Source organism: Primulina tabacum, chromosome 4 (genome assembly GCF_025594145.1).
Source record: "Primulina tabacum isolate GXHZ01 chromosome 4, ASM2559414v2, whole genome shotgun sequence".
Lineage (NCBI taxonomy): Eukaryota > Viridiplantae > Streptophyta > Magnoliopsida > Lamiales > Gesneriaceae > Primulina > Primulina tabacum.
This window is the reverse complement of record NC_134553.1, coordinates 47,010,934-47,023,599: the sequence shown is the minus strand read 5'-3', so window position 1 is coordinate 47,023,599 and position 12,666 is coordinate 47,010,934. Positions and strand designations below refer to the sequence as shown.

The 12,666-nt window shown below is 31.7% G+C and overlaps 1 protein-coding gene across 1 annotated transcript; it reads right to left on the bottom strand.

Annotated features, from left to right (window-relative positions):
- Positions 1-1,272: 1,272 nt before the first annotated feature.
- On the bottom strand, positions 1,273-2,318 carry LOC142542062 (uncharacterized). Its single transcript, XM_075648509.1, has 2 exons — positions 2,022-2,318; positions 1,273-1,932 (listed from the first exon to the last, which is right to left on the bottom strand). Exons 1-2 carry the CDS (start codon positions 2,316-2,318, stop codon positions 1,273-1,275), a joined length of 957 nt encoding a protein of 318 aa, XP_075504624.1.
- Between the last annotated feature and the right edge of the window lie 10,348 nt (positions 2,319-12,666).

Sequence of the window (12,666 nt, the reverse complement as noted above, 5' to 3'; positions counted from 1 at the left end):
ATGAAAATTTAAAGAAGCATTTTGGGAAATATAAATTTATATTTTTAATGAACTTAAGATGACCTTTTAATAATAATAATAATAATAGTAGCTAGTTTAAAAATGGGTGCTTCGGATAATTAAATTTCGTACGTTCATTGAAAGACAAAATAATATTTGCGATATTCAATATGTTATCTAAATTTAATATATAGAAAAAAAATTTAAGAAAAAAGATTGTTATGCATATCTTTCAATCAATTTATATCCCATAAAGAAAAAAATACGTCATTGATTTTAATTTTGAATATAATATAGAAAAATTATTAGAGAAAGATAGAGATTAACAAAAATAATTAGATAATTAAATATAAAAAGTCACAAAAGTGCTAGACGGAGGTAGCCGCCTGCCTAACGGCTATCGCTTTTAATAACAATGTTTTTTTTTTTTTTTTTGCCGTGTAGAAGAATATAATAAATTAATCATTAAAAAAGAATTCGATGAATTCATATATATATAAATATATATATATATATTATGATTTTTTTACAATTTATATTTTGTAATCATATAAGTTTAAATCTTATGCTTAAACGATTTTGTTACCAACCATTTCTCGACTAAGGACATCTCCAACCCAACTCCAAAATGGAAGTATTCCTTCGTTATAGAGAATGGATTCTCCTCCAACCCATCTTCATTTGTATACTCCATTTTAGAGGAAGGAATAGTAATCTTCTAAAAATAGAGGACAACTGTTCAAATGGAGGATGGGGTGAAGGTTTCAAATAATTACAGAATTGCCATTATGAAAATTGCAATATAACCCTTGTAGTTTTATCAAATTTTTTGGCCAATTTTTTAATAATTTAGGGTTTTTTTAATTATTTTTAATGTTAAATAATTTTTTGACCACTTTTTTTTAATTTCGAATTTTTTAAAACTTTTTAATTTTAGATAATTTTTTTTGTCCATTTTATATTTTATATTTTGAATTATATAATTTTGAAAAAATTATTTTATTTGTTTTATTTTTTTGCATGAATTAATTATAATTTACAATTTATAATAGTCACGAAATAGAATTTGATGAACAATGTAATGACAAAAAAAATACATAACATAATTTACTACAAACATTTATTATCGATTTAACTTAACTTGATAAACATGCGATATTTGTAGACATAATAAAGTAGACAATAAAGAAACACATACAACAATAAAGATAAATATATCACCAAAAATAAAAAAAAATATACACACACACAACAATAAAGATAAACACATTCTTAATTCATTGCAATCATGAGAGAACAATAGTATGGTGGAAGGTCGGACCCGGATGGTGAAGTTCCTCCGAAGAACTGTCCAAACGGTGTAGAAGTTCCGTCGGAGCCATCCCTCGTCTCCATTCTTTTCTGCCAAATTTTTTGTTGTTCTTTGATCAAGTATGCACGGACTGATTCATCAACGCACATAGGGTTCATCCTTAGTATTTTGTTTTCTTCTTTAAAAGCCATTATTGCATTTCTTTGTTTCTCAACATCAATGAGTTGTTGTCGATGTACTTCAGCATTCTCCATAACAGTCACCATTTTCTCAGTACATTTGGCCATGGTGGAAACGTCCTTCAAGTGTTTTTCAGTAGCTTTTCTTTTGGTTTTGGCCTTTTTTATGCCAATTGGACGCTGAGAACTCCCTCCTGATGGATTATCTTCATCCAGGTTTGTAGCAAACCCAGATAGCCCTCCAGAATCGGGCGTTGGTGTTTCTGTGTTGGGAGAATAGTCAGATTGGGATGAGTCGATATTCCCGCGGTTTGGCATGAAATTCGGTAAAATAGCATTTGATGACCTAAACTTCTCTTGGTCCTTAAGCAAAGACCATACATGATCCAACCGCCAAGTCGACCCAGTTGATTGCTTAAATAAGGCTTTTGCTTGATCCAACTATAATAAGGTATGAATTGTATCTTAGTCACATAAAGTAAAAAAATATAGTTTCACAGAAATATGATTAAAAAAAATTAATTACTCACAATGTCTTTCTCAGAAGCACCACTTGGACAGCTAAGTTTCACCTGGCTAACACATGAACTAAAGTTTTGGACAATCTTGTTTATGTTGAACCAGCGACATTGGAGGGCCTTAGTAGTTCGAGGCTCTGTTGAGTTACCAACGAGTTGTTCGTTGTATGTAGCTGCCACTCGTGACCATAACCTATCGCATGATTGGTTTATACCAATTATTGGATTTTGGGAGACATCAAGATAAGCCATCACGAGTAGTTTGTCCTCCTTGATTGAGAAGGCAGCACCACGTTTAGATGAAGTCATTTGATTGTAAATAATTATTCAATTTGTAAGAGTGATCTCAATGCTTCGTATGATGCTTCAATTTATAGCCAAAACATTTTGATAAGAAATCTGGATCAATGGTCTCAATTAAAATTAAATCTGATCGAACGGTAGAAATTTAAATAATTTAGTTTGATTTGTTTGGGGATACGAAATTTGATCTAAAGGTGTGTATTGAAAAAACTTTATTTTAAATGTACAATGCATCTCTGACATAAAAAATTTATTTTAAATGTACAATGCATCTCTGACATTAAACGTGATAGATCACTGCAACTAGACAACGTATCACATGGCTTTTATTTGAAATGCAAAACTCGTGACAGCTAGTATATAGACAAGAGTGGGCTATTGAGTTGTCTCTGATTGTGACTAGACACCACGTGACAGCTGACTGTAACTAGACAACTCCTCAGTTGGATTTTAGTGGAAATGCATAGCCCGTGACAACATGCATTATATAAATTAGACAACCCCCCTTGTCAGTTGTCTTTATTGAAATACACAACCCGTGACAAAAAAAATGAGTTGGCTTTTATTCCATATAATATTAAAAATAAATTAAAATATCTAACATAACTAAACTAATAAGTGTCACCACTTATTTAAAGACCAGTGACTTCTTGATAATTTACTCAACTTGCTCAAAAATGAATTTTCATGAAGGAGGTCTTTCAAGTTTTTCTTTCTATGCGTCCTCGTCGTCATCAGACGACGAAGATCAGCCTAGTGCCAACATACAGAATGAGTTGAATCGCATTGACGAACAACAAACGGTTTTAAGCCAACTCATAAACAGTGCTACCGTTGTCTCCAATTACTTCCAAGAAATTGATAATTTACACCGGCAAGGCTCAATCACTGGCCATGTTGTGATTAATCGAGACAGATTAGCTGCCGAACAACGCTTGTACAATGACTATTTTTCTGAGTCTCCAATGTACAATGAATCAATGTTCAAGACGTTTTCGAATGTCTAGTCGGCTATTCTTGCGAATTATGGAATCCGTTCAACAACATGACAATTACTTCGTACAGAAAGTAGATGCGTTGGGGAGGCCCGGGTTGTCCCCATACCAGAAGATAACAACTGCAATGCGTATCTTAGCATACGGTATGGCGGCAGATTCAACGGATGAGTATATTAAAATCGGGGAGTCTACTGCGATTGAAAGTTTAAAAAGATTTTGTCGGGCTGTGGTGGAGGTTTTTGGTGACTGGTATCTTCCGTCTCCAAATGCTGAGGACATTGAAATGATTCTCCTTATTGGAAAACAACTTGGATTCCTGGGGATGCTAGGAAGCCTAGATTGTATGCATTGGAAGTGGAAAAACTGTCCAACAGGTTGGGCTGGACAATATGCTGGTCGTAGCGGAAAACCAACCATCATTTTGGAGGCCGTAGCAGATTACGAGTTGCGGATATGGCATGCATACTTTGATTTTCCAGGTTCAAACAATGACATTAATGTGTTATCAAAATCTCATCTAATTGTTAATTTAGCCAATGGTGTAGCTCCCCCTGCTAACTATGTCATACAAGGAAAAGAATACACCCTGGGATACTACCTAGCAGATGATATTTATCCAAAGTGGGCTACTCTAGTGCAAACATTCCACAATCCTCAAGGTCCAAAGAAGAAATATTTTGCAGCACGACAAGAAAGTTGTAGAAAAGATGTTGAACGAGCATTTGGAGTATTGCAATCAAAGTGGGCGATAATCACTGGACCTGCACGAGTTTGGAGCAAACAAGTGCTGCATGATATCATGACAACATGCATTATAATGCATAATATGATCATTGAAGACGAAATGTAATTGAATGTGCCAGTCACAGATTATCGCGAGGCACCCATCCCAGATGTTGAAATGGCACGTGATGAGCATGTCCGATTTCAAGAGTTTCTTGCACGCCATCGTAAAATAAAAGATAAATCGGCTCACTATGCACTCCGAGATTCTCTTATTGACCATTTGTGGGAGGAGTACAGTAATTTAGAATATTAGTATTTTTAAAGGTCAATTTGTGTGTTGTTCTTTAAATCATGTGTCGTTTATGTTTGTCTTGATTTATATTTAATGTCTGTTTGATGAATGTTGTCTTTTGTTTGCAATTTGATGACAAAATAAATGTATTGTTTTAAATAAACGAGTCGAATACACATGTAGTTGTGTTATGTTTAGCGAATTAATTAAGTTTAGTTAAATAATACATTATGAAATTAATTAATTATTTATATGTGTGTGTATTTGAAAATGAAATAAATTAGAGAAATTAAATATTTAGTAATATTTAAAAGATATGGGTTGAAAATGAAATAAATTAAAGAAATAGAGTATTTCTTAATATTTAAAGGAAATGGGTTGAAAATGAAATAAATTAAAAAAATAGAGTATTTGGTAATATTTAGAGGATCAAAAATAGAAGATATGGGTTGGAAATGGCCTAACATTATATCGTTCTATTTTGGTTCCAGTAGTCACATAGAAGTGAGTCCCGATTTGGGGATACTAACAAATAATATAGTAAGGCTTATTTAGTAGGACCAAATTTACGTTCTTAATGTAATCAATCTTGTGTTTTCAACGATAATAAATAAAAATTACATTTTTAATTATGTGTATTTTTTTTGGTAATTTTGGTCATCTATTTTGTTAGATTTATTCTTATTCCATTATTTTTGTTTTTATTTTTTAGAATTCTAATAGTTTTTTCGACATGTCAACGATGTGACGTCTTCGTGTCCAATGTTATGTTTTTTTCCAAATGAAAAATGACTCAAATTTTCAAAAAAAAATATAATAAATAGATAATTATTACTGAAATTTGACAACACAGACGACAAAAATTAAAAATATAAAACTCAAAATGAAGTTTTAGTTGATAATAATAATCTCATACATGTTTATAAAGAAGACATTTTTGAGGAGGTAAATGGAGTTTAAATATTTTTTTTAAAAAAAAAGTAAAAAATTTACAGCTCATTATTATTATATATGAGATAAGATCTTGTCGGAATTATTTTTTTTTGCATTGTCAGATTACTATTTTTGATGTATGTGTGTCGATGTTCTCTAAAATAGACAAATAATATCATACGACAAAAACAAATTTTTATATTAGTTTAATCTGTGAAAATTATTTGTGTTTTTAAAATACTTTAATTACAAAAATTTTAAACTTTTTATAGATATTTTTACCATTACATTGATATGTTAAATCACTTGTAGTTGTCGTGCATTGTTCGTATCTAAAATTATACCTCTTTTTTATATATATAATATTACAATAATATTTTGGAATCAACGTGTGAAGATTATTAACATGTATTTTTCCATTAATTTGGATGGTTGGTGTGGGGACCCGGACGCTAATCAAGTTCTTAATCATCATTGGGACTAATTAATCAATTATAAACAGGGTCTAAAATTTTTTATTTTTTTTAAATGCGGAACGTAGTGACATAAGAACATATATACATCTCAGTATATAAAAGTACCAATTCTATTCCACATACATTTATTTAATTAAGGTTTAACAGCTAATATCATGTGTCCAACCCTATCTCTAATCCAAGTCCGGAGCCGCCACTCTAATCACGATCTCTCTTCATCTTCTCAACCCTGAACCTGTCCCACCTGTTGTCATGTACACATACAAACAAGACAACAGCCGGATAATTCCGGTGAGAATATAATCCCAGTATAAATCAACGAAACATGTAATCATATAAACAAATATAACGCATGTAACAGGTATCAGCAATATGTATCAAAATCTGAAACATAATCAATCACAAACTGTCGACCATGCTCGTAACTCTACCATTCAGATTATACTCAATCCTAGTCTAGGGATCCCGATTTCTAGAAGTTGGCATTCCATATCGATCAACAATAATAGAATAATTTTCGATTCTATCCACATCGATATAGTATCGATCACCAGTAATAGACGGAGCTCTGATTCTATCCACATCGGCATAGTATCGATCACCAGTAATAGAAGAAACTCCGATTCTATCCACATCGATATGACATCGATCATCAGTAATAGAAGAAGTTATAATTCTATCCACATCGATACGGTACCGATCACCAGTAATAGAAGAAGCTACAATTCTATTCACATCGATAGCCAATCCTCCAGTGACAGACTTTGGCACAATCGTCAATACACTATCTTATGACATCGTGCAATGTGTCCGTGGCGATCCCGCCACTATCAGGCACTTCTGTCATAAGACTACTCTTCTAATACCTGCTATCTATAAATCAAGAGAACAAGTACATCAATCGAATCAATGTAATATCAATGCAATAAAGTAAAGTATGTGATTTAGGGAAACTCAAGTCTAAACCGACTCAAGTCGATCTCCCAATACCACATTGACTTATACCTTCCGTTTGTAGTCCCGGTCTGAAGCAATATCAGTTCTGAACTCAAGACTGTCTTTGTAAATCTGAAATGACATATTGATAATCATAATATCAATGTTCCATTCTCACTTCAACACTGAATCTGATTAATCTGGATTTAATTCAAAATCAACGGCATAGTGGTACCATCTCAGTATCCCCGTCAATGCAACATCACCAGATAACAGTTACAATCCATAACCCATATCCAATACATTCTATAATCATCTATAATTCAAATCTGTCCAATATCAACCGATATATGTCTGAAAATTCATAATAATTCCATAATCAAGCTGTTTCTTAATCTGACTTCGATTCTACGATGTCTAACATATCAAGAACATCATATATGCATCCTATTCAATTCTGACAATGACATAATTTCAAAGCATGTCAAAACGTAGCAAAACTTACGTCAAGTTGTAGCCTACGTTGATAGGATTACAGTACTGAAATCAGATTACAATTCGGACGGACGGATTTCTCACAAAAGGCGTAAGGATTTTCAACACATATACATGAACATTTTCTCGATTCTTCTCTTTTCTTTCTAATGAAGGAAACAAACGTATATATGTATATATATATCCTAAGTTGCATGTTTCAGCAACGTGTCATTTTTTCTTGAATCTCGGTTGGCGCTCGGGCGGTCATATATTTCCGCCCGGGCGTTTGCTCGGCGCTCGGGCGGTTGAAACTTACCGCCCGGGCGCGAGGGGTTCTGCCTCCCGATTATTCCTTGGCGCTCGGGCGGTCAAAAACTACCGTCCGGGCGCCACATCTTCTGTCCGAAGCATACACTTATTGCACAATGGCGCTCAGGCGGTCAAACACTACCGCTCGGGCGCCACTAGTTCTGTCCACCACTTGTGTAACTTCATATGCATTGCTCAATCTGGTCTCAGGATAGCCCGGATATAATCACATCAATTCATAATCAATAAATCATATCAGATTAATAGAATCAAAATCTCGGGCATTACATTTGGCACTTATTATTAATCAATTCATGTCAATATTACATATATTAAAGAGAAATTGAAATATATGTATATTTTCTTTAAAAAAAATAAAAAAAATTGAAGGTAAAAATTTGTGTGAGACGGTATCACGGGTCGTATTTTGTGAGACGGATATTTTATTTGGGTCATCCATAAAAAATATTACTTTTTATGCTAAGAATATTACTTTTTATTGTGAATATTGGTAGGATTGACCCGTAAATAAAAATTTGTGAGATCGTATAAAAAAAACCTACTCAAAATTGAAACTCGCAAAATTTAATGCTGGAACAAAGCATCCATTATTAGATCAAAATAAAGATGGGATAAATTTTTATATTAAATTTGTACTTTTTTGGGTGAAAAATGGTACGATAAAGGGTTTTCCTTAGCCTTCAAAGTTCGAACAACTCGCCTAGTCAATTTTCGCTATAACCCTACAATACCTACTGATTTTGTACTTATCAAAATTTCAAATTATTAATTTATTGTTTTCCCATAATCTTCGTCTAAATATATTCAAACCAAAAATCATTCCAATTGAAATTCTTGGAACCTTGTCGATACACATGTTTTAGAAAATTCAAAACATGTATTTTCATTTTTAATCAATTAATTCAATTTTTTATATATTTTTTTAAAAAATAAACAATAGATCAATATATTGTGAAGTTGACATATATTTTATCGACTAGCTAGTGGACATTATTAGCATGACCTAACCTATTGATGGTAACTTACCAATATATATATATATATATATTATATACAAGAGACAGGAGAAGATAATCACTTAGACATAGTTTGATACACATAACAGGATAAACATGTGATACATAATACAATGATAAGTTAAGGATAAATAAGATGTAGAATATTATATTTAATGTTTGGTATGATTTTAATAAGAGTGATTAATTTATATATTAGATTGTAATGACAAAATTAACCTTATCATAATAAATTTTATAATTTCAAAGTTGTTGCTTTAGTTCATATTTCTTATTTGTTCATGCGCCGACAGTGTTTGCATGATTTATTTATTTTTACCTAATTTTATATATTATATAATAAGATAATTGAGCCCTTGATTTTGTGAGTCAAGTCAAATATCAATTTTTAAGGTTAATAGAGTGATAATAACAATTTTATTGAGATTTATAAAAATCATTTATATAATTATCTCGAGTTCATTTATATAATTATCATATTATATAATATATAAAAATAAATAAAAATATTTATTTGATTTTAATTTCTACATATTAGCATAGATTTATAAAAATATTTATATAATTATCATATATTGATATTAATTTAGAACTTGATCATATATAGGGTTTATAATTTTTATATATTGGGGACAAATAAGTCATTTGTGGTATTTTTTATCATTAAATTAAAATTATCACATCTCAAAAAAAGAATATTTTATTATTGTATAAAATTATTTATCAAGAGTCCATAATATTATCTTGTGCTTTTTAAAAAGGTACCAAACATGGGATAATGATGATTATTTATCGATCTCTCTTATCTCGTATATCAAACTATACCAAACTATACAATAACTCGATTCAATAATTAGCGTGTAAGTCAAAATCCCATGTTCAATTCCTTACAAATTGATCAACCCTTTTCCAATATAGTCATACACTGTTGTTTTCTTGATTTGTTGGTGGATTCACGTAGAATGAACAATATGTGTGCTTAAAAGGTCAACTTTTTAAACTTTGCAGCTTTATTCAGACAGCATTCGTATAATAAGGGAAAGTTCAGTTGTGAGAGCCTACACGCTTAACATTAATGTTGGTCTACTCTCGAGACTATTTTATCGGAAGAATAACATTTTTAACGTCCTTTGATTGAGAATTAAAAAAAGCACACAACTTTCTATATAAAAGTAAATTATTTTTCAAAACCCCGTGTTTTTTAAAATCAGATTTATGGATAAATATATCTGACTTTTTAAATGATTTTTCGATATTCTTTTACAGAAGCGATGAATACAATTTTTCTCAATTTTATGTTGTATGATTCACGTAATGCTAGCATTCTATAAATAATTAGACTTTAGCACCGAATTTTTCACGTGTACTCTCGAATATTTTGGTTTTGTTCATGCTACCTACGTGAGTAATGTCCTTATCCGTTCACAGCATGATATGCATGTTGAGTGGATAAAACATTATCACTCATTCAACTGATGTTTGGATGAGTAATCACGATTCATCACCTAACACACGTTTTATGTGCTGAGTGGACGGAGAGGGGACACTACCCATATGAGTATCATATAACAAACAAAAATATTTGCAGATCAAGTTCATTTTTTAAAATTATTTCCACATTTGTCTTGGTTTGAAGAGATGGTCCACTTCTACCAAAAAGAGTAAGATGTATCGGAACTAGAAACTTCTTTCCCGGACGAAGAGGATGTCATGCATTAAAGAAGATTACCACATGAATTGGCGTCGAAGGGGTGTCCAGCGTGGCCACTCCGATGCTCAAGTCAATAAATGATTCAAGCACAAAACCAATGTAACCAGGTGATTCTTATGGTATTGGTGTAGGAGTTTATGCAATAAGTGAGTAGTAAATGTGAGTATTCAATATCTGAATAGAGGAATAAATGCAAAAAAAAAAAAAAACCTGATATTTATAGTATGAGAAGTAATGATGATCTCGTTCTACGTGCTACCTGCTAATTATAGCATGGCGGCTAGTCATACCCTATATTATATCATATCAAAACTCACACTACTCATATCCAGCCTACCTGATTTTGTCAACCACTTGGATCGGTGTCAGAGATGGGACAACCGCCCACACCTTATCCTGCTAGTACACTCGAGTATGGTGCTTATATCGAGGTGGTCCGGGTAGAAAATCTATCGGGAGCTTGTACGAGAGCCCGAGTATCCAATATCCCGGGAAAAATACGTTACGGATGCTCAATTGCACGGCCTCTGATGAACCCTTATGGCATATTCAACCTTATTCGAGTTAACCATTCGATATCACGGGTCGTCCGTGACCAAGGCTCCTTTGTAAATATCGCCAACTGTCCCGGATCATCCAAGACCCGGGCAGAATCCATACTCCTGACCCGGGCACAATCTATGGCTCGGGATATTCTGGGGAATCACTACCTACGTGAGTAATATCTTTATTCATTCATCACATGATATGTGTGCTGAGTGGATAAAGCATTACCACTCATTCAACCATGATGTATGAATGAGTAGTCGTGATTCATCACTCAACACACCTTTTATGTGCTGAGTGGATGGAGACACTACCTATATGAGTATCATATAACGAACAAAAATATTTGCAGATTAAGTTAATTTTTAAAACTATTTCCACATTTGTCTTGGTTTGAAGAGCTTGAAATGAAAGAAATATATGGTCCACTTCTACCAAAAAGAAAACCTAACCATATCAAAAGGGCAGTGAAATAAATAGAAGGTGTGACCATTTTAAATTATATATATATATATATATATATATATATATATAGATTTTTGGCATAACAAATTTCATGAATATATATATTTATATTACTTGTGACCTTAGAACACCGTGGTGGTTCCCACCATTGTTCATCAATAATCAATAAAATGAAAAGTGTGTGAATCTTTCCTACCCAACTTTGGGAACAAATTAAAATCCAATCTCAAGATTTTGTATTTTTAGTTATCCCAAGAAACCCATTTACACTAATCAAAATGTGATCTGATGGTAAATAAAACCCATTAAAAAAATTTCGAATCATATAAATTATAAAAGTTTGAAATTAAAAGTGGGGTGGAAAATAAAAATAAAAAGCATATATTAAAAAAATGAAGGACTAATACATACATGTGCTTTTTGCCTTAAACTTGAAGTGGTCCAAAATTCTAAAATATATATATATATTCATTGATTTGGACTTTTGCTAGATTTATTTGGGTATCGTCTCCTATGCTGACATATTGTTTGGTTAGCTAGTCACTGAAAATTTTCTTCCCAATTTCTTTTTTTTTTTCCCTACTGGTTCTCTTTACTTATCAATTTTGTTTTATCATAAAAGTATAAGGATGATTAGTGAAGAAGCTCTCTCTCACGCACGTCGGCGTAGGATATGCAAGTCACGAGCCCGATTTGAATTGGAAAAGATTTGATTTGTGTGCAAGCATACGAACGCGACTTGTGTACGTCGAATATCTGACCGATTAACGTTGTATCATAGGAAACAATCTTCTAATTAAATCCTCTATATTTATAGTAAAACTAAATATTATCCAAAAATTATATAGTAGTTTTTTAAAAATCATGGATTATGCTATAACTTGAAATTTTTTCCCCATAATTCGAAAGTTTTATTTACCATATTTGTTCAATATAGTCTTATTTAGGACAAAATTGTTTTTTTAAAAAAAAACAATACATTTTATAACTCATTATATATGACCTTAGTCACATTTTTTTAAAAAAAAATTGGAGAAATCGTTATTTAAAAGATTTTCTTAATATATAAGCCCAGTTAACATGAAAGCCCGACCTTTGGCCCGATATTATTTCCAAGTACATGGATATATATAATTATATTATAATAAAAAGAGGATAAATTTATATGGACACTTGTTAAAATCTGCATATGTATTGAATTATTATTTTATTTTTCTAACTTAAATTAATTATTATATAATTATATATAGAACCATATTGGTCCTATCCATGCGACATATTACACATTGTCCAATTCTACTTCACAAGTTAGTAAGACAAATTCCCATTTATCTTATTATTATTATTATTATTATTTAAAAATAATAATAAATCTAGAATAACAAACTTTCTTGCATCTGGAAGAAATGTTGCAATGTTGATTTTGACATATTGGACTTTGATGAGGA